Source organism: Onychomys torridus, chromosome 14, assembly GCF_903995425.1.
Source record: "Onychomys torridus chromosome 14, mOncTor1.1, whole genome shotgun sequence".
NCBI lineage: Eukaryota > Metazoa > Chordata > Mammalia > Rodentia > Cricetidae > Onychomys > Onychomys torridus.
This window is the reverse complement of record NC_050456.1, coordinates 66,568,501-66,588,212: the sequence shown is the minus strand read 5'-3', so window position 1 is coordinate 66,588,212 and position 19,712 is coordinate 66,568,501. Positions and strand designations below refer to the sequence as shown.

Here is a 19,712-nt window from a genome sequence, read left to right as displayed (position 1 = left end):
TTAAAAAAAAGCACACGTATCACAGTTATTATATATCAATTGAAAGAAATGTAATCAAGATGGGAGGAACAGAATGTCCAGTCCTCAGCCTCCATTCACACCTAGGAAGAAATGTCTGGTACAGTGTTTAGCGTAGAGCTCAACCCATGACCTCTTAAATCCCTGAACATAAGCCAAGAGGTGACTCGATTCCTTCCCCCTCCTACCCCGGGGTGGGGCAGAGTTTTGAGGATTGAATTTAGGTCTCACCCATGTGATAAGCAGGTGCTCTTTTCACTGGGCTTTGTGTATAGCCCTCTTTTGACAGGATTTCACTATGCGTGCCTAGGCTGGCCTTGAGGTAACTGTAACCTAAATAGACTGCAGTTTGATCCTCCTGCCTCAGCCTCTGCCATAGCTAGAACTACAAACCCATGACCCCAAGGCTCAGCTGACTTTACTTTTTTGAATCTGCCATGGAAAGGTAGCAGTATCGTTGTCTCGTTTTTTACCTCAGGAGGGGGATGCTGATTCTCATTCCCTGGGAGAGTCAAATGTTGTTCAGAATAAGATACACAAGAGCGGGTTGCCTGGCCCTCAACCCGTGTAATGTTGGAAGAGGGCCAGTGACTTGGGGTCCTCAGACCTGTTTCTGTTTGTTTTCCTGAGCTAAACATGTGGCATGGGACTGAGAGAGACACCTGAGGTATCTGGGCAAGAGTCACAATTAAATGACTGGAGAGAGAGAGAGAGAGAGAGAGAGAGAGAGAGAGAGAGAGAGAGAGAGAGAGAGAGAGCGAGCGGACAAGGCAGCGGCAGCTATGGAGGTATCCAGACAAGGCAGGTGCCAGTCACAAGTGTTACCCTGGCCAATAATATCAGAGACTACGTTTTGGGAATTTAAAATAGCTTTATCCTGCTGTCAAGCCTGAGCTCCCTACCCTTGAGGACACACTTAGACAGGACTCCTGCAGTGTCACCAGCTTCCCCAAATCAGCATTTTAACTTTCCTTTCATCTTTGGGGGTGGCATGGGAGAGACTTTGAAAGGAAGGAGGGAACTGGGAAGGTGAATCTCTGTTCTCCAAACAAACAGGCCATTTTCTCAGCTGACTAGATTCCAGCATCATGAGGAAAATCGGAAATATGACCATATCCAAAACATGGGTGAATTATTTAGAGCTCTGATCGCTTCAAAGTTCCAGTGAAGGAGCTGACAACTTTGTAGCTTCTGTCTCCTCTCAGGTGGGAGGGGGGGGGGCTGCAGCCAGAGAACTGGCTGAACAGTTGGTATTTCAAATCTTGGGTCAACAGCCATGCTGTAGGGGCTTAGAGAAGAGTCACATCGGGCGGAAGGGTTCTTAGTGGCTTCTGCCATACAAAAGGAACACCAGAAGTTTTTAACAGCTTCCTCAAGAGATCCAGAAGTGACACTCTCTCCAAGCATTATGCAGAGGTGTCTGTCATCCTCGATGCATCCTAGAGTCCTTGATTTTACCTGTTTGTGGGGCACGTTTATCCCCATCTCTTGCATGACAGGACAGTTTCTATTGCTTTGTCTGCATTCAGCGTAAGGGAATGTTTTAGTGAATGAATGAGCAAGTGGGGAAAAGTTAGGGAATATGTCTCATTTCGGCAACCTAGGAACAGAGGAACAGTTACTGGCCTTTTTAGGGAACGGCTGCTTTCCTGTTTTTCCCGTAGTTGGCCTTTTGCCCCATAACAGACTACTTGAAATAATCAGCTCATCAAGAGAAAGGTTTATTTTGGTTCCTACTTTTGTAGGTTCCAGTTCTGAATTGGTGGGCCGCTTTCTTTCAGGCCTGAGGAAAGATAGGGAGCAAAAGTTATCACCTTTGGGCCGGGAAGTAGTAGAAAGGAGGAGGTGGAGGAGACCAGGGTTTTATAATTCTGTGCAGGCACACCCTCACACAGTTCCCACCTTTAAGGGCTTCACTAACCTTCCAAATAGACTCTGGGGACCAGGCCTCCAAAACATGAGTCTTCGGGGGCGGGGCATGCAAGACTTGAATTGTGTCCACCCATCTTCCAGGTATCTGTTTAACCGACCCTCGATCCATCCATGTCAGTCTATGGCTATCTTGTACCATCGATCATCCGTCTCTACCTATCGTTGTTTATTTGTCATCTGTTGAAGCATGGCCGTGCACATGCAGTTGTTGGCCGTCGGGACAGTTTGCAGGTGTGCAGCTCAGTGTGGCTGCTCGCTGCTGGGCTGCCGTGAATTCTGTCTTCTGGGAATTACTTCCCTCCTAGAGAACTGAAACCATGGCCATGAGCAGCCACTCCCTAGGGCTCTTCCACCCATCTCCCATCAACCAACTGCCATTCTGCTTCCTGTCTGTGAATCTGATGACTCCAGGCACCTCGGACATAGAGAATCATACAGAATTTGTCTTTTTTTGTAACCGGTTCATTGCACTTAACAGAACGTCCTCAGATTTTATCAATGTTGTAGAATCACCTTCTCTTTTCAGGCTGAAGAGTATTCCTTTATGTATGTTCTGCATTTCACTTATCCATTCATCCATCCATCAATGAGCTTGTCTCCTTCCCACCCACCACCCCCCTCCCATTGTGAATAAGGCCTCTGTGGACATGATGTACAAATATCTAGAGTTTTTGGGGTTTGTTTGTTTGTTTGTTTGTTTTTGAGATGGTTTCTCTGTGAAGCAGTCCTGGCTGTCCTGGAACTCACTCTGTAGACCAGGCTCTCCTTGAACTCAGAGATCCACCTGAGTGCTGGGATCAAAGGCATGCGTCACCACTGCCCAGCTGGAGTTGTTTTCATTGACATTGGTGGGGGTAGTGGGGTTGTATATTCAGAACTAGAACAAGTGGATCATAAGGTTTTCTTTCTCTGTGTGTGGTGTGTATGTGTGTGTGCACATGTGAGTACAGGTGTGAGTGTCCATGTATGTATGTGCGTAGAGGTCCAGAGGAGGACATTGGGTGTTTTCCTCTGTGGTTTTTATCTCACTCTCTTGAGAGAGCGTCTCTCACTATACCTTGGGCTCACTGTCCAGCTCTTTCCCAGGCTTGTGGCCAGCAAGCCCCAGTGGTCCTCTTGTCTCTGCCTTCCCACCCCCAGGTTACAGGGTCATCATCTCTTCGTACCTGGCTTTTTCCTGCAGTGGTGGGGATCCAAATTCAGGCTCTCTGGCTGATGAGTAGGTTCTTTACCCATTGAGTCATCTCCCTAGCCTTTGGGGATCCCCTTTGCTGTTTGCATTGTGCTGTACGGGTTAAGAGTGAGCTCCACGGGCAACCTGGTGGCACTGATCATAAGCCTTCTTGAACTACCTTCGTGGACCTTGCCTTTTCTGTGTACTTCTCCTTCATGCGTTGACATGGATAGGACTGGCCACATGTGCACGGTAGACTCTTATCTCTTTTGAAAAACATGGAGTTGACCCCCCCCCCCAGGTCCATGGACAGATGTCTTCTGGGGGAATCCCGGGCTGCTCCAATGCTTCAGCTGGAACCTAACTGGCCCTAGACTTGGAGTTCTAGGAACAGCTGCTGAGCTCTCCTCTGCCACCGTTTCAGTTGTGATTAGTAGGTTCATTTGCATCTAAAAGGAGTAGTTTTCTTATCAGCACCATTGAGTTGGGAACCAGTGTACTCCATTTATGTAGAGCGGCCCATTTAAACGGGGCCCATTAAGCAGTAAAAGTAAATGTGGGTGTTTTACAAATGCAAATACATCATGCAAATAATGTGCTTTCTGCTGAATGGCGCCATGGTTTTCATATGTAAAATTAGAAACGTGTGGCTCTAAGAAAATGATAAACACCTTTGCAACTGTTCTGGAAGATGTACACTGAGCTGGTGCTTCTGAAACCCAGCCTTGGGTTTAGGCAGGATTTCTTCAGGATGCTCAAACGGGCCTTCCATATTATCCAAAATATACATGTACTTATCTAGTTATTTATATATTCCTAGGTAATCAAGAAGTCACAGAAAAGAGGAGTTCAAAATCACCTCGCTCATTACTTACCATCAGTGATGAGGTTTACAATTTTCTTTCCTTTTTTCAAAGAATATTTATATGATTGTAGGGAAGGAGGCATAGTATAGGCATGCTCCTTTGTAAAGGACTTAATTATAGCTCTATTAGAGATTGGTTTTTAATTCTTAAAGTTTGAATCATCTTGTTAGGGAGATGCAGGCAGCATCCCTACTCTTCCTTTTAGTAGAATTATGACAGCTGTCTTCTGTGGGCAGTGACTTTAGTCTACCTCTAGGTGGGGAGTCTCTGTTGGACAAATGCATACATGCCTGAAAAGGAAAAGGAAAGGCTTAAAGTGCCCGAGGGGCCGGATGGATGTAAGTGCCCGAAGAATTCAGAGAGCTCTCCGGGTAGAAGCTGTTGGAAGATACCTTCCTGGGGTGGTTCTACTGAGAACTCAGGACACAGGCAGGCAAAAAAGAGGAAGACGGGCTCGGATGAATCCTAGAAGCATATGGCCTGTGTGTGTTAAAGACCTACCCAGACAGCGTCTGGAGGACAGCAGGAAGATGTTAGGATGGCAGGGCTTCTGAGCTGATAGCAGGACACACAGCCCTGATGCACCTGCCCTGCCCCATGAGCTCTCGCATGTTTGTATACCCTGAAGTCTACAAATGAAAAATTACATAGCGATTCATTATATAGAAGACGTAGAAAATGAGATGCTTGTTGACATGGAACAAGAGCTTCCGTGACACCCATGTCCCCAGCAATACCACACACACACACACACACACACACACACACACACACACACACACACACTGCTGGGCGAGGCTAAGAGAGAGCCTGGTTGGAGAGGCCTCCCGGCTGTTAGGAAGAACTTCTCAGGCACACAGTATTAGCAAGGCTACAAAGGCAGAGGAGACTTTAGGGAGAATTGACAGGAAGGAGCAGAGGAAGAGAAAATGGGCAATGACAGCATTAGAGATTCCAGGAGTGTGACCCGGAACGTTTTGTAAGTAGTCACCAGATGGGGATTTTTACTTTCTTCTCTTGTTAGATGGGGAATGTAGATTTCAAGTTCAAGCTCTCATCCCTTCAGCCATTATCTGATAGTCACAAGCCAAGTTCTCAGTGTTGTAGTTACTAAATAAAGATTCCAGAAAAGCACAAGGGTGCTGTGCTTGAGTGTTGAAGGTGCCACTTGACAAGCAGTGACAGGTATACCATGGAAGCCGCCAAATTCATGTATTAATGCCCTAACCTTCTAGTACCTCAGAATATGACCTTGTTTGAAAAGAAAGTCCTGGAAGATGAAATTAGCTGCCGTGAGGTCCTTCCTGTTAGAGCAGGGTAGACCACTAATCCAATCTGATTGGTGTCCTTACACTCATGAGGGTTTTGGAACAGACATGGGAGTGTGGGGGACATGCCATGTGAACTTGAAGGCGGAGGTAACGGTGACACTTTGGGAAGCCAAGGAGCACCCAGGGGTGGTAGCAGACTACCAGAAGCAGAAAGGACTGGAAAGCATGAGGGTATTCTGAGGCTGAAGGTGGAAAGGATTTTAAAGAGATAATGCCCCAAACAATGGAGAACTTATATAAGCAGAAGCAGAGAGTGCTGTCACCTGAGAGGGTGGGACGTGAGGAATGGGGAAGGAGGGTGGCAGTGGGCAGTTTCCATTTTCTCTCTTTGTGCTGATCTCACAGAATCCCCAAGCGAGGCAGTTCCTAAACAATAGAAATTTAATTCTGGAGCTCGAGAATCCCAAGAGCAAGGTTTTGGCAGGTTTCTCACCTGGTCCCTTGGAGTACAGATTCTCAGGGTGCCCCAAATAGCATGTTTCAGTGTGGTAAAAGTCTGGTAGAGTTTTTATAGTTACAGAACTAAAGGAAATCATAAAAGAAGAGGCTTTTCGAAACATTGGTGGGAATATCAGGTGGGCACTTTCTGGGTAAACCCTGCCAAGGTTTCACATACTCAACCAAGGGTCTCACCCAAGACCCTGAGCTGCTGGAAACAAGTGTTCTGTTAGGACTGTTAGGTATTTGGCAGCGCTCTTACCCTGCGAAGAAATGTCACAAAACATGACAGAATCCACTAATAAGAGTTTTATTAAGATAAGAGAGAGAGAGACAGATGTGAACAGGCCTGCAGAAAGACACATGAATAAAGAGAGAGAAGCCGGGGAATATGGTGCCGGCTTATAAAGGCTGGGCCACGCCTGTGCACACAGGCTCATATGGCTACTCCACACGTGCATAGATCACATGGTTGCATTGCGCTCTTTACATAACCATGCAAAGCCATGGGGTCCTGGTCACGAAAGATATTTTGACCTGGAAATGGCTAGGCGGAAGTGTCTAGGTCCGCCGGGCATGCCCAACTGTGGGGGAATGTTGTGAATTCATATCAAGGACTTTCTGAAAGGATTTATTAAATAGGAGGGGCCTGGCAATGGATGGCTACTAAGGGACCAAAGAACCAAGATAATTTGGCTGCAGATCTATAACATCCCAGCTCTCCACCATCACCAAAGCTCTAGTCCATTCATCTGGTGGGACTTTAATACAGTGCATTGTACCCCCTCCTCCCCCCCCCACAAAAAAAAAAAAAAAAAGAAAAGAAAAAAAAAAACTTAACTGACCGTCGTGAGCAGGCCAGCCACTACTGATATAAATAAAATGAGAGTGTGTCTGCCCCAGAGACACTGTCACCTGTTGTCAGTTGCTCACAGGCATCTCAGGCCCCGGCCTATGAGGGCATGGGTAGTCAAGGACACACAGGGCCATCTGTAGGCTGGCCTGTGGGAGTCTCCAGTGATGACACTAGCTTAGGTTCCTACTGTGAGCAGTGTTTTGCCCTCCGAGAATCTTACCACTCTGTTGCTTACACTTTCTGGGGTCCCAGATGGTGGTTGTCCGACCATTTCAGTGATTGCGTCCTGACAGTCATCAACCTCCAAACACAGCCAGCCCCGGGAGGCCTCCGCCTGTCCAGTTTTAAGTTCCTTTGGAGGAGGAGGTGTCTGTCCCTGAAGCTGTTTCTTTAGCCATTGATGTTTAAAAACTGTGGTTTGTGTCTAGACTAATGAACAGTTGCATTTGGGAACTCTCAAAACATCCTTCAGGAAAAGATGAGAAGCGCCCTCATCTGTCACAGGGATGCAGAAAAGAGAGCACGCAGGCAGGGTGATTGAGGAAGTGTGGGCACCAGGCCACAGCTGTCTCCTGTGTCACTGTGTGGTCTCCTGGGGCCTCCCTCAGTATGTCAGGAAACTTCTCCAAACTTCGGGTTTCTTGGAATCAGGATGACACTGGGGACTTTTGCGGTTTACAGAGCACCTCTCTCTGATACCCCCATCCCATTTCGTTCTTAGGTGCTGCAGGTGAGCAGTTGCCACACGGCTTACATGCCGACAGTTGAGGCTTGGGCAAGTTAGGAGACCTGCAGCTGTGGTTTGTACCCTCTGCGCTGTTCACACTGCCTCAGATAGGACCAGCCCCTTTCTCCGATCCCCTTTTAATGCCCAGACTCTCCCGTTTTAGTTCCTTTTTTTGTTTTTGTTAGATTATGTTTCAATAACTCTATTTTTTTCTTAAAATGTTTTATATTGTTTGACAATTTCATCCATGCATATAAAGTGTTTTAATTAAGCTTCCTCTCCCATTCCCTCCCTCCAGCTCCTCCTCCTCGACCCTACCTTCCTTCTTGTGCTTACCCACCTCACCCCACCCCACCCCACCCCACCCCACCCCTCCCTAACCCATACGGGGGGGGGTCTTGGTGGGCTTGACGTGTGCATGCAGGCACAGCTGCTGTGAGCGCGTGTATAACAGCCCTGTCATGTCCGGCAGATAGATTTGCTGCAGCTGTCCACTCCCTGGGGCTCTTTCTAGCTTTCCGCCCATTCTTCTGAGATGACTCCCAAGGCTCCTGGTTTAGGAAAGTGTGGAGGGTGTCCTGAGACTTCCAGATACTTGCTTACGCTCCAAGTGATGCTTCTCTGACAGTTGGGGTGATTGGTTACCCCCAACTTCTGTGTCTGTATCTCTGCTTAGGTCCTCTTAATAACTACATTACACATTTCAGGCACTTAGCATCCTTCCCTCAGGGGTTGTGGTAGGGTCTGAGGGAAGTTCTCCGCTTCTCTGTTATTTTCCTGGTGATCTGTCCTCGGTTAGTTTAAAGGGACAGAATTCCAACATAGTTCGTTTTTGTTTGTTTCTTTTCTTTCTTTCTCCTCAGGTAGGTTTAGCATAGCATAGTGGACCCTGGTGTGCCAGTGATGAATTCATTGTGTGTGTGTGTGTGTGTGTGTGTGTGTGTGTGTGTGTGTGTGTGTGTCTATGTATACTCTGACCATTTTATTCCTGTCAAAACATTCAATGGTGGATCTATAAATCCTGAAGATTCCTTCGCACCCTTTCCAGTGCTAGGGTGTAACAGGAATCACTGCCACACTGCTTGAAGAATAGGCGAGCTCAGGCCCCCATGAGGCCTGAAGCAAGCTGAGCTGGCCTGTCAGTGTGCTGTGGGCCATTTTGGTGAACAGCGAGGGAGGGTCAGACAGAGAGAGTGGTGAATTTCCCACCCCTGTCTTCCTGCCCAGCACGCCAGGCTTCAGGTCAGTCACCGGTTCCGGAGCTCCCGTCTCCCTCCACACACCTGACGCTTTCTCCCTAACTCTTAGGGTTTTTATACATCAATTTTTATAACCTAGGGTAAGCAGATGCTAACATAAAGTGTACCATCTTGCCCATTTTTCAGCATGCTGCACTGTAGTGTTCAGAGCACGGGAGTCATTGTGTGCCCAGTCTCCAGAACTTTTCACCTTGCAAGACCCAAACTCTGCCCATCAAACAGCCGCCGTCCACACCCTCTCCCCCGCCCCTGACACGCCCCCTCCTGCTTCCCTCTCTGAGTGACGGCTCTGGGGGCATCCTGGAAGCACACTCTCAGCAGCGTTGGTTCCTTTGCTCGGCTGGCACCCTTCATTTGGCATTCTTTCACATGCCCTCCATGCTGAAGCATCCTGTTCGTGTGGGGCATCCAGGACCTGAGAAAAAAATAGTATTTCCTCAGTCTGTTTGCCATTGGGCACGTAAAAAAGTCCAGGCTGGTGAATACAGGAGTGAGTCCTACCAGAACTGTCCGAGCTTTGGGTTTATAAGAACCCCCCAATCTCACAGTGGCTGATGCTCATGTGTATTGGGCAGACATCTGACAGGCTGTATCACGATTCCAAGAACTCCCTCAGGTCCCCTGTTGACTCCCAGCATCCTCTTGGGAGTGCAGAAAAAGAACATGAAGCGCAGGAGTGATTGAATCCTGCGGGCCTCTGGTGGGGTACATGGTGTGCTGTTGGGAGACATTGTGCCTTCTCTTGGTTTCTGTTGGTTCAGCACTGGGCTCAGCATTCAGCAGAGCAGTGTTCTGAAATGCTAGTTCAGAGAGAGACTTTTGGCAGGCAAGGCCCTCTTCACCTCTTGGCCTGCTCCCTTTGCCACCGAGCTGGTGGGATTGATAGTGCTGAAGGTCACTGTTAGCACATTATTGAAATGAGACATTTTGCTGTGCGGGCGGGCGGTGTATTGTCTCTGCTAACGGGAGCCCACTGTCTTTCGCATATGGTTAGTCACATTGCTTTTTCTAGCCTGGGACTTTGCCTAGGAGAGACTCCTAACAAAAGACCTTCCATGGGGAAGGATGGTGAAGAGTTCTGTGTGGGAAGGCAGAAAGGGCAAGTGGGAAGTTGAGCAAGGGAGCGAAACAGACACTCTGGAAGCCCATGTCTGGGCTTGTGCTGACATGAGCATAAGTCCCTGGACTTCCCTGGAATGTGGTTGCTTGCTCACCTGTGGAAGGTAATCTCTGTTCTGCCCGACACACAGAATCAGGAACAGTAGGCTCAGTGGTTGACCCCTTCCTGTTCTAGTGATCAGCAGTATGGGAACCGTGGTGAGCCGGTTAGAACCCACCCAGTTCTCCTGGGTCCTTCCTAGCCATTTTGCATGGAAGTGACGTTCACCGGCCACTTGTATTTACAGGAGCCTGTTTTTGGGTATCGCTTCTCCTCTCCACTCTTGATCTGCAAAAGGGGGGGGGGGGGGGGGGTCCACAGCCCCTCGCTAACATCACACCACTATTTTCTCTGAATGCTTGTAGTTAATATGCATTTTTAAGAAATTTCATTTGGATGAATTTTTAACTAACTTTGAGCTCTAAAGGCCAATCAGCCAGGGATGTCTCTCTCCAGCTGCAGGAATAAAAATCAAGTTTGTGCTTTGCCAGCCTACAGCTGGAGCCAGGGACCTTAGTTCTCCTACAGGCGTGTCTTGTCTCTCTAGATGGCATCAGAAGGACATATCACAGTTAAGTTCTTAGAAGTCACAGATGGGAGTTTTATTAGGTTTCTTGTTGTTTTCCCCAGTTTGCTGTAGCACCGAACACAGTTCTCGGTAGGCGCTTGACAAATCCTCAAATCCCTAGCCGTCAGATGACGTCATTTTGAGGGAGACTCTAAGGAGCAGGTGGAATATGGCACTGGGGAATGCCCAGCTCACTTCACTGCTGGTAGTGCGAGCATGCACACACGCCCTTACTCTTAGAATGCAGCAGCAGGTCTGCAGCAAGGGCCACTGCAGACAGCATGCTGGGCCAAACTTCCTCCCACCACCTAAGGACGGACCAGGGGGAAGGCAGAGCCCAGTGACCGCAGAATACTGATCAGTGACTTAAGGTGTTAAAAGGGTGCTGTAGAAATCCTCCGGTAGATTTCTATCCTACAGAGAATTTTCCTTATCTAAAACCACCGGGTTTATCTGACCTCAGCTCCCCGCATTTGCTCCATCCTGGGTGTCTACTCGGTTTGCAGCCAAATCAAGGTCAGGATAAAAAGGAGATTTGGATGGCAGTAAGCTGGATATTCAGGCTTCTGCGGTAATACTCAATTATTGAATTCTCCAGAAGCAATGAACTCCTCTATGTAATGAAGTCCTCAGTTTTTAAATATCTTTATGAGCCAGCCAGTTCAGTATTGGCAGCAGCCAGCTAGCTTGCTGTTTCCTGCTTTATTATAAAGATAAGGTGGCAGGTTCAGGGAACTCACCAGCGTTGTTAAAGGCCAGCTTAAGCATTTTAACGCACCTTGTTCTTCCTGACTGAGCCTTAAAGGGCCCCCAAATGCCATAAGAAAGGAATCACGCCAGAGAGAAATCAGCTTGCCACCACTGACCTGCAGCCCTGAGCCCCCAGCAGGGTTTGCTACTGTTCCGTGCACCCCCTTGCCACTCAGAAGCCCCACCTGCCAGAGCTGACAGCGTGGACTGTAGGGAATGAATTATTTCTGATCACTTTTAGTATAGTAGATCCAAAGCCAATAAAACAGAAAGGTCTATGAGCATTCAAGTTCCCAGTACATGAACTCCCCAGATTTCAGGTACCACTCAGGCCTCCACAATGGAGCTGGGGCCCCGCTAAATTAAGTGAGACCATTGGGTTTCCCAGTCCCCATAAAAGTTATAGTTAACACTGTGTATGTACAGTCTATTATGCTTGCAATGTTACTGCATAGAGATGTACAAACCTTAATTTAAAGCTCCTTTGTTGCTAAAGAGTGCTAAGGATCATTGGGACTGAGGACATAGTTCTGATACAGTTGCTCCACACAGTGTGCAAACCTATAATTCATTCAAAAAGGAAAAAAAAAAAAAAAACAACCCAAAACGCAACCTGGAACTTAGCAAGGCATGCGAAGTGAAGCGCAGTAAATCAAGGGATGCCCGTGTTTGCAAGCGCATTTGACATTATCATGTCATAGGCCCCTGCTCCATTGTGGAAGCCTGAGTGGCACCTGAAATCTGGGGAGATCATGTACTGGGAACTTGAATGCTCATAGACCTTTCTGTTTTATTTGCTTTGGATCCACTATACTAAAAGTGATCAGAAATAATTCAGGGCTGCAGGACAGTGGTGGCAAGCTGATTTCTCTCTGGCGTGATTCCTTTCTTATGGCATGTTTAATAGCATTTTTGTGTAGTGGCTTTTTTCTCTTTCCTAACTCCTCCTCAATCGTGTACTGTGTCCCTATAGCTGTGATAATATTTGTACCTCTGGTAATGAAATTCTGGCAGGCAGAATGCCACTGGCCTCTTCCTTTCTTGTTAACAGTCTTGCTATTTTTCACAGCCAGATTCCAGCTGACTAATGAAGCATTCTTGTACTCATTCAGGGGTGTGTATGTGTGCATCTGTGATGGACTTAGAAATGTGATGTGTGAGTGAGTGTGTGTGTGTGCATCTGTGGTGGGCTTACAAATGGAGTGAGTGTGTGTGTGTGTGTGTGTGTGTGTGTGTGTGTGTGTGTGTGTGTGTGATGGACTTACAAATGGAGTGAGTGAGTGAGTGAGTGTGTGTGTGTGTATGTGCGTGCATGTGTGCATCTGTGATGAACTTACAAGTGTATTTCTCTGGCCAATTTTAATTTGTTAAATGTTGACTATGATTGATGTTGCATTAACCAATGTCATTTGCCATATACTGTTTTGGTGAGAGTCATTTAAATTGCCTCTCGGGCTGGATGTGCTAACATTGTGAGCCGACAGCTTCCTAACATTAATCTTAAGCTAGTCCTTGATTGAGGATAACCCCCTTTCCACTCGAAGGGTTTTTTACTAAGATTGGGTGGCTATAAAGTTTTTCACTGACTGTCCTAAGACAGTGAAAATGCTCATCTAGAGATGCAGCGAGTGCCTTAGTGATATATTGATCTTGCTCATGGTCTTGCCTCTGCTGTTACTAGAGTGTGGGTGGTAACGCGTCTGCAGAGTGTTTTATGGGGTACAGAGTGCAACATTTTAAGCCAAGAAATTGAAAACAAGATGCAAAACAGCAGAAGGGAGGGCAGGAGTGGATCAAGGTCATATCTGTGTGGAGAGGATTTGGTAGGAGAGATGGCGAGAAAGGGCCCGCTTGGGTATATTGCTGACAAGTTCTGATGTGTAACTAGGAAGTGCCAGCGGCCTTGGTCACTCGCAAGACACAGAGAGGACTTGTTGGCCACATGTATCCCTGAGCTCATGAACACATTAGCAAGCATTCAGTGCATAATGAAACCACCAAATCAAATCACCATCCACAAGCATTTGCTGGTGGCATGTAGATGGTCTCAATGGCCAGGTGTGACCCTGGCCAAGATGATAACAGAATACTCACATAGAAGGTTTTGCTGTGGGGAAAGAAAGCCTGTTTTTAACCTAAATATTTTTAAAGCATGCCTGGGGACATTTTTCAAGGCCACCCTGTGTGAAGTTTGGAGAAGGGGTTGCTAGAGCAAGGGCTGCTGGGAAGCGAGGTGGTTCCCAGTCTCAAACCTCACACACATCTGTGTTCTCTTCCAGCACATCAGGTCCACCCATCTGGCCAGGCAGTACCTTCTTCAAGAGAAATGGAGCCCTTCTGCAAGGTAGGTGTCTGGGAGCACCAACTCCTGTTCCCTTATCTCCTGTCATCCTCCTTTGTGCATGGTGCCAGCCGGGGCTGCTCCCGTCTGGTTAGCAGCGGCTGCTCTCTGGAGAGGTGTGTGACTGCTGGGCCCTGGGTCTGAATGCCCACTTCTTATTTCCTCCTGCTCAAGTGTCTTGGCTGCTGTGAAATGTGAGTTTGAAACCAGGCCTCTGTCTCAGGACAGTTTCTGTGACGGCGTCGGAACAGTGACAGTTGGAATGTGGAGTGTACACTGGCTGATAAAAGCAAACTCTTCTGTGTTTCTGGTACTGGGATGACCAAGGCTGGTTTGGGTGTTTTGACACTTTTGTCATCCTGGAGATACGTTTGTCCCCTGCTGCCTCCTAATGTTTTCCTGGGTACCTGGAAGGTTGGCTGTAGTTTGTTCTGATGCCCTGGGGATAGTCACCTGCTAGAGTCACCTGCTGGGGGACTGTGTTCCAACCCATCCTCAAATGTGGTGCTCGTTCCTGTCAAGGACTTCAAACTGTGTTTTCACCTCTGGTTGTGCTGTTAAATCGCTTTACAATGGCTGAGGTTGAAGAATGGACGGTTGAAAACTGGTGATGTATGCCCAATTCTTTAAAAGTTACTTCTGGGTTGTGGCCATTGTGGATATCTGCTCTGTGGGTAAGCTGGCCCTCAGATTTCATCCCCCGCCCCAATCCTTGTTGAATATCCAGGAGTTGGGGGTGAGAGGGCAGCAAAGATACTGATGTGGATGTGGACAGGAGTGTGCCAAGAGCTTCAGAACCGTGCTATTGCAGGATGGGACATTTGATGCCTTTGGGCGGCTGTTCAGCCTGACTTGTAAAGGGTACACTGAAGCGAGCCGTGTATATGAAGGGGTCAGGTCCTCCTGTGGTTAAGAAGAGACAATTGGTTGAGTTTCTGGAGTAGTTCTAACAATGGTGAGAGATACAGTTCTTGTCTCATGGGCCACACGGTTTCATGCTTTTTAATAGCATGTGAAACTAGGAGCCAGAGAGTTGGGGGTGGTTTTGTGTGTTTGTTTGTTTTGGGTACAGATAAAGTTGGGTGGATCCTGCTTTTGTAGCCATCATAGATGCCCTAAATGTCTAAGAGAAGAGAAGGAATTGACACACGGTTGCTAAGGTTGGGTCACCCTTGGGTTTTTCTCAAGTGAAGTTCAGCATCTCCAGTGTCTCTGCTTTTCATGTAGAGCTTGTGTATGGTTCACCTTTGGATTGTTTTTAGAACTGGGATCTTGTTTGCTTAGGTTTTGTTCTGTTCCACATTTGGTAAGGTTACTCCGTGGGGATCAGGTGTTTTGGTTTGTACTGAAGATAGAAAACCTTGGAAAGAGTCAATAATGCCTGAGGCTGGGTGAATGCAGTGGGTTCTGTTTCGTGGGTGGATGTGTCTTCCTTTTTTCTCTTCATGATTCAAAATTTTCCTGGTTCCTTATACACTGAGGCTTAAACTCGTACACATTACAGATGTACATGGGATCTACATTCAATTGAATAGAATGTGTGTGTGTTCTGTATTGTGCATTTGAAAACCATAAGAATCTTCGTAAATTTGGGGATGTGGACAGCGATGTGCTAACATCTTTTCTCCTCTGCTCTTTTTACCACTCTGGCTTACTCATCGAGAGTTCTTGAGCTCCCTCTACCCTGAAAAGATTTCTTCAGACTTGAAGGGCATCTTCCCAAATGATCTTTTGTTTTCTTTGGGGGCTTAGGGGGCCGTCCAGAAGCCCACAGTCAGCTTCACACCTAAAGATGTGGGATGCAAAGAAGGGGGCTGCCCCCCTCCCCACCTGACCTGTGTGCTCGGCCATGTGCACACCTTGTCTTTCCTCTAACCAGTAGGGGGTAGTCTTGTTTAGACACCAGACCAGGAAGGAATCCAGGCTCAAGGATCATGTGCTGCCAGGCTGGTGAGTCCAGGATGCAGGAACAGGAATACAGGCAGTTGGGCCACACGGGGAAGAGAAGACTTGGTTTCGGGCCGGAAGTTTGGAGAAGAGGGGCATCACTTCCTTGGAGAACTGACCCTTCAGCAAGGCCTCCAAACAGAAGGATAGGTGCGTGCATGCGAGGGTGCCTGCATGCGTGTATGACTCAAAGATGTGGCATTGCCAGAGAGGGAAACCACAAAAGCACACGGCATCCCAAAGGACAACACAGTGGGGACACAATGCTGGACATGTGGCCCGTGACGGTAGGTGCTGCTTGACTGGATCCAAACAAACCTCTATAAGGAGAAACAGCCTAGGGCCTCACCTACTGCATGCACCATGTGCTTAACAGCACAAGTCGCTGAGAAGTGTCAGTGGTTTGCCCTTGTGAACATGTGGCCGATGGCAGTTGCACACTGTCATTACTGCCCAGTGTCATGAGAAGTCAAGGTCCTTTCTATACCCCTTGTCTAGGAAGGATCAATATTCAAAAAACAGTTTCTTTTTTTTCTTACTCTTTGGAGGTAGTCTTGTGTAGCTCAGGCTGGCTCAGACTTGCTATGCAGTAAAGGCTAACCTTCAACTTTTGGTCCTTCTGGGATTATAGATGTGCACCACCATGCCTTGCTCTTCAAGGACAGTTCCCCTGACAAGGCATATGGTTTTCATACCATCATAAAGTTGAAAAAAACAAAACAAAACAACAACCCAAAAGTCAGGGACTTACTGTAATGTGATGTTCTAAGGGGAGATACATGGAAGTGAGTGAAAACCTGAAATGGTGTTGAGACCAAAGTGATGTAATAGAGAAGGGAACTGCCTTTGGTTGTTTAACAGTTGTTTGGCTTATGAGCTGTTGAACAGTATATTGGTATTTTCTGACATAAAACTAATAGAAAAAATTAGCTAGAAGTGCCCAAGGTCTCCCTCAGACCTCAAGTGTGGCACTGTCTCCTGGTTCAGAAATCACAGGCAGGCTGGGCTGTTGAGTCACCTGTCGGTTTGAGGATAATGGGGAAAGATTTGGTTTGGATTACACCAGGCAGGGCTACTTCACATAATTGGTCATTTCATCAATTCACAGTGTTTATTCTGAATGCCATTTAGGCTGTGAGAAACGATTTCAGTGTTCTAGCAGTTTCGATGGACTGGAGAGCCCTTCAGTTTTTGTACAATAGAAACCAAGCAGAGCCTCACAAGGGGACAAGCCTGTTGTCTAACAAGGGACATGGGGCACATCTAAACACAAGTGGGTCTTATTCAGAGGCTTGTAGGAGTGGCCAGCTGGCAGGTGTCTCCAACAGACCCCGCATCTTTGCGTTTCTGTGTTACAGTCTGTATGTGTTTGGATTAAACAAAAATATTAGCTCAGTGATGTCTCTCCCCCATCCCAGCTGAAGACCGAACCCAGGGCTTTGTGCTTCCTAGGCAAGTGCTCTACCACTGAGCTAAATCCCTAACCCCATTATTTTCTTAATAAAAGGGGGAAATTCTTTTTAAGGATTTCTCCTTTTCCACCCCACCCCCAATCATTGCAAACTTAGATTTAGTTTATTTCATTTAAATGTCACCATGGCTTGAATGATTTGCATGAGCCTGTGTTTCATAATTAAAGATATTTCTCACCCTGGTCTGCCCCTTCATCTGACCTCTGATGGTTTCGCCCTAAGAGGACATAAGACAACATACACACACATACAGCCCTGCAGTTTCTTGCCTTCTACAACTTGGTACAAGCAGGGCTTGACCTTCCCGGCTGCCGTCTCTGTTCCTTTGTCCTTCTGAAGCCTCGTAGCCCCTGCACTTGCCAGTTTTGTACCCAGCCAGTCACTCTGGCCCACTCTAATCCCCACTCTGCCTCTGAGAAACACCCCCTGCACCCATCCACACTACCCTACCTGTGAGCTTCCCTCTTCACTCTTGTGTCAGGCTGGAGCTGCCCGGGGGGCGTCTCGGCCACTCAGCCCAGAAGAGAAGGCCTGGTCTGCTGTAAGAAGCCAGATGCTGTCAGCACCGACAAGAACTCCTCAAACTTCCCCAATCACCAGCTGGTACCCTGCCTCCTCTGGTTCCCCTTCGCCTTCCTCCTTCACTCTAGCATTGGCTCACTGTTATTATTATTACCAAGTAGTACCAAAATAATATTACTATTACACATCTGTGTCCCTAGCATGCAGCGAATGAATCGAAATAACTTCTATTCCCACACAACAGGTTTTTCTTTCCGCTGGCTGTGGACAGCCCACAGGACAAATAAGCTAATGCAATGGAAAGATATCCTTAGAGGCATTTTCAGTGCACAGAGCAGGATGACGCTGCCACAAGCCCAACAGCAAATGCTGTGGGGGGAAAAGGAGACTGGTTCTCTTGCTGTCCGCTGCATGTTGTTTCTGGGTGTGCACAAGTGCATGCGCCATTGGTAAACCATGCATGAAGACGACCGCCCCGGGGAATGGAATTTTTCATGTTCTGTGTTGGCTTCCTGCACCTCTTCCCACCCCCCTCCCCACCCCCACCTTCACCTGCTGCCCTAACTCGGCCACGTGTCTTACCCCTAGAGAGATGAGGGAATTCCCATTTGATTTTATTTCAGGACATAAAAGACTCAAGTGTAAGTGCTCAGAAAACTCAGGCTCTGGTCCTCAATAAACTCCATGACTTTAGTCATGATGAAACCCAAGCTCCATTTTTCTTCACTGTAGATGCAGGCACGCCCCTCTGGGACAGTTTCCTCCCTGAGTACTAGCTCCTATCCATCCTAGCCACTGTCCTATAAACAATAGATTAAATTGAACCATGGAAGAAGTGTTCCTTTAGCGAGACATCCTCTGTGGATCCAAGAAGATGGGCAGAGAAAGTGTGCTTGTAGGTTGTCTGGGCAATCAGTCATCAAACAAAAAGGTTTTCAAAGCTCTCACAGCTCGTCATGAAGCAGTGTGGCATAGATTCAGACAACCTGGAAAGAAATCTTGTCTTGGCTTCCTAAGCCAGTGGCTTAACCTTCATATTATTAGTCCAATTTCTGTTGTCATAGCAAAATAGCCAAGATAGGATAAATTACAAAGAAAAGAGGTTGCTTACAACCTCAATGTCTGAAGTAGATCGGCTCTCCTGATCCCTCCTTTGACAAGCACTTCATGACAGTGGCGTCCCAGTATTAGGAACACACAGAGAAAGGATCACAGGGTGAGACAGGAAACCAGAAAAAGATGTATTTTTAATTTTAGGTGTATGGATGTTTTGCCTGCATGGAGATGTGTGTACCACATGCTTGCAGTGCCCACAGGGGCCAGAAGAGGGCATCCACTGGAACTAGAGTTACAGATGTTTGTGAGCCACCAAGTTAGTGCTGGGATCAAACCCAGGTCATCTGCTAGAGCCACCAAGCTCTTAACCACCAAGTCACCTCTCCTCCACCACTACCACCCCATAGGGGCTTGTCCTGTTCACTTTTGACAACTCTCTCTCCTGTGAACTCACTCCAGACCAGCATTAATCCCTTCCCAGGCCCTTGTCCTTAATGATAGAACCACCTGCTGTTGCCTCTGTCTCCAAAGGGTTCACCCTCTCACATACTCAAGGAGAAACATTCTGAAAATCTTCTCAGGAACATCCTTCTCTATTTCCATTTTGAGCACCAGCCTCGCTAGCATCTCCTTCCCGAGTCCGGCAGGATTTGGGGGCCATGTGGTCCCGGACACCCATTTCTCTCATTCAAGGGCCCACATCTCAGGTTTTGTTTGGGTTTCTAAGGACTCCCCGCTCCCCCCCCCCAATCTCTTTCCCAGCCCTGGGCTTTCTGCTGTCTTTCATCTCTTCCACAAGCCGACTCTTTTGTCCAGTGTGCAAAGGAGGACATTCACCTCTTGAATAAATCCGGGTCTTGCCCCCAGGCACACCCATTAAAACAACTCAGCACTAATAGAAAGGGGACGGCTCCTCTCTGCTTTTGCCCTCAAGTGCTCGCTGCCTTATGTCCTCCTTGGCCCAGGGTAGACTCTGGGTCTGCAAGAGGAGCCCTTTCTTTGTTTGCTGACATTGTTTGTCTTTTTGTTCTGTAGCGAGTACAGATTTTTATGGAACCGCAGTAGTCGGCAGCTTGCTGTTCTGCTTACAGAGGTGAAGTTAAAGGGGTGCTCTTTGGCTCCTAGTTTTTTGTTTGTACTTTGGAACATGTTTTTACGCTCATTAAAAAAAAAATACAAGGAAGTACCGTTTTCAAAGAGGCTGTTAGTTCATTTTGATCTGTGTTGGTCCCTTTCTTTACTTATTCTGGAATGAAGGATCTTAGGTAGCCCTGGTCGGCCTCAGACATGCTGTGT

General features: G+C 47.4%; 1 protein-coding gene across 9 annotated transcripts in view; it reads left to right on the top strand.

Annotated features, from left to right (window-relative positions):
- Positions 1–19,712, top strand: part of Foxn3 (forkhead box N3) — a 383,817-nt gene that overhangs the window by 266,979 nt on the left and 97,126 nt on the right. For all 9 annotated transcript variants that reach the window (XM_036206015.1, XM_036206014.1, XM_036206016.1 and 6 more), the window contains one exon: positions 13,358–13,422. In XM_036206015.1, coding sequence (XP_036061908.1) covers positions 13,358–13,422 — 65 coding nt within the window. The remainder of the gene's footprint in view (positions 1–13,357; positions 13,423–19,712) is intronic.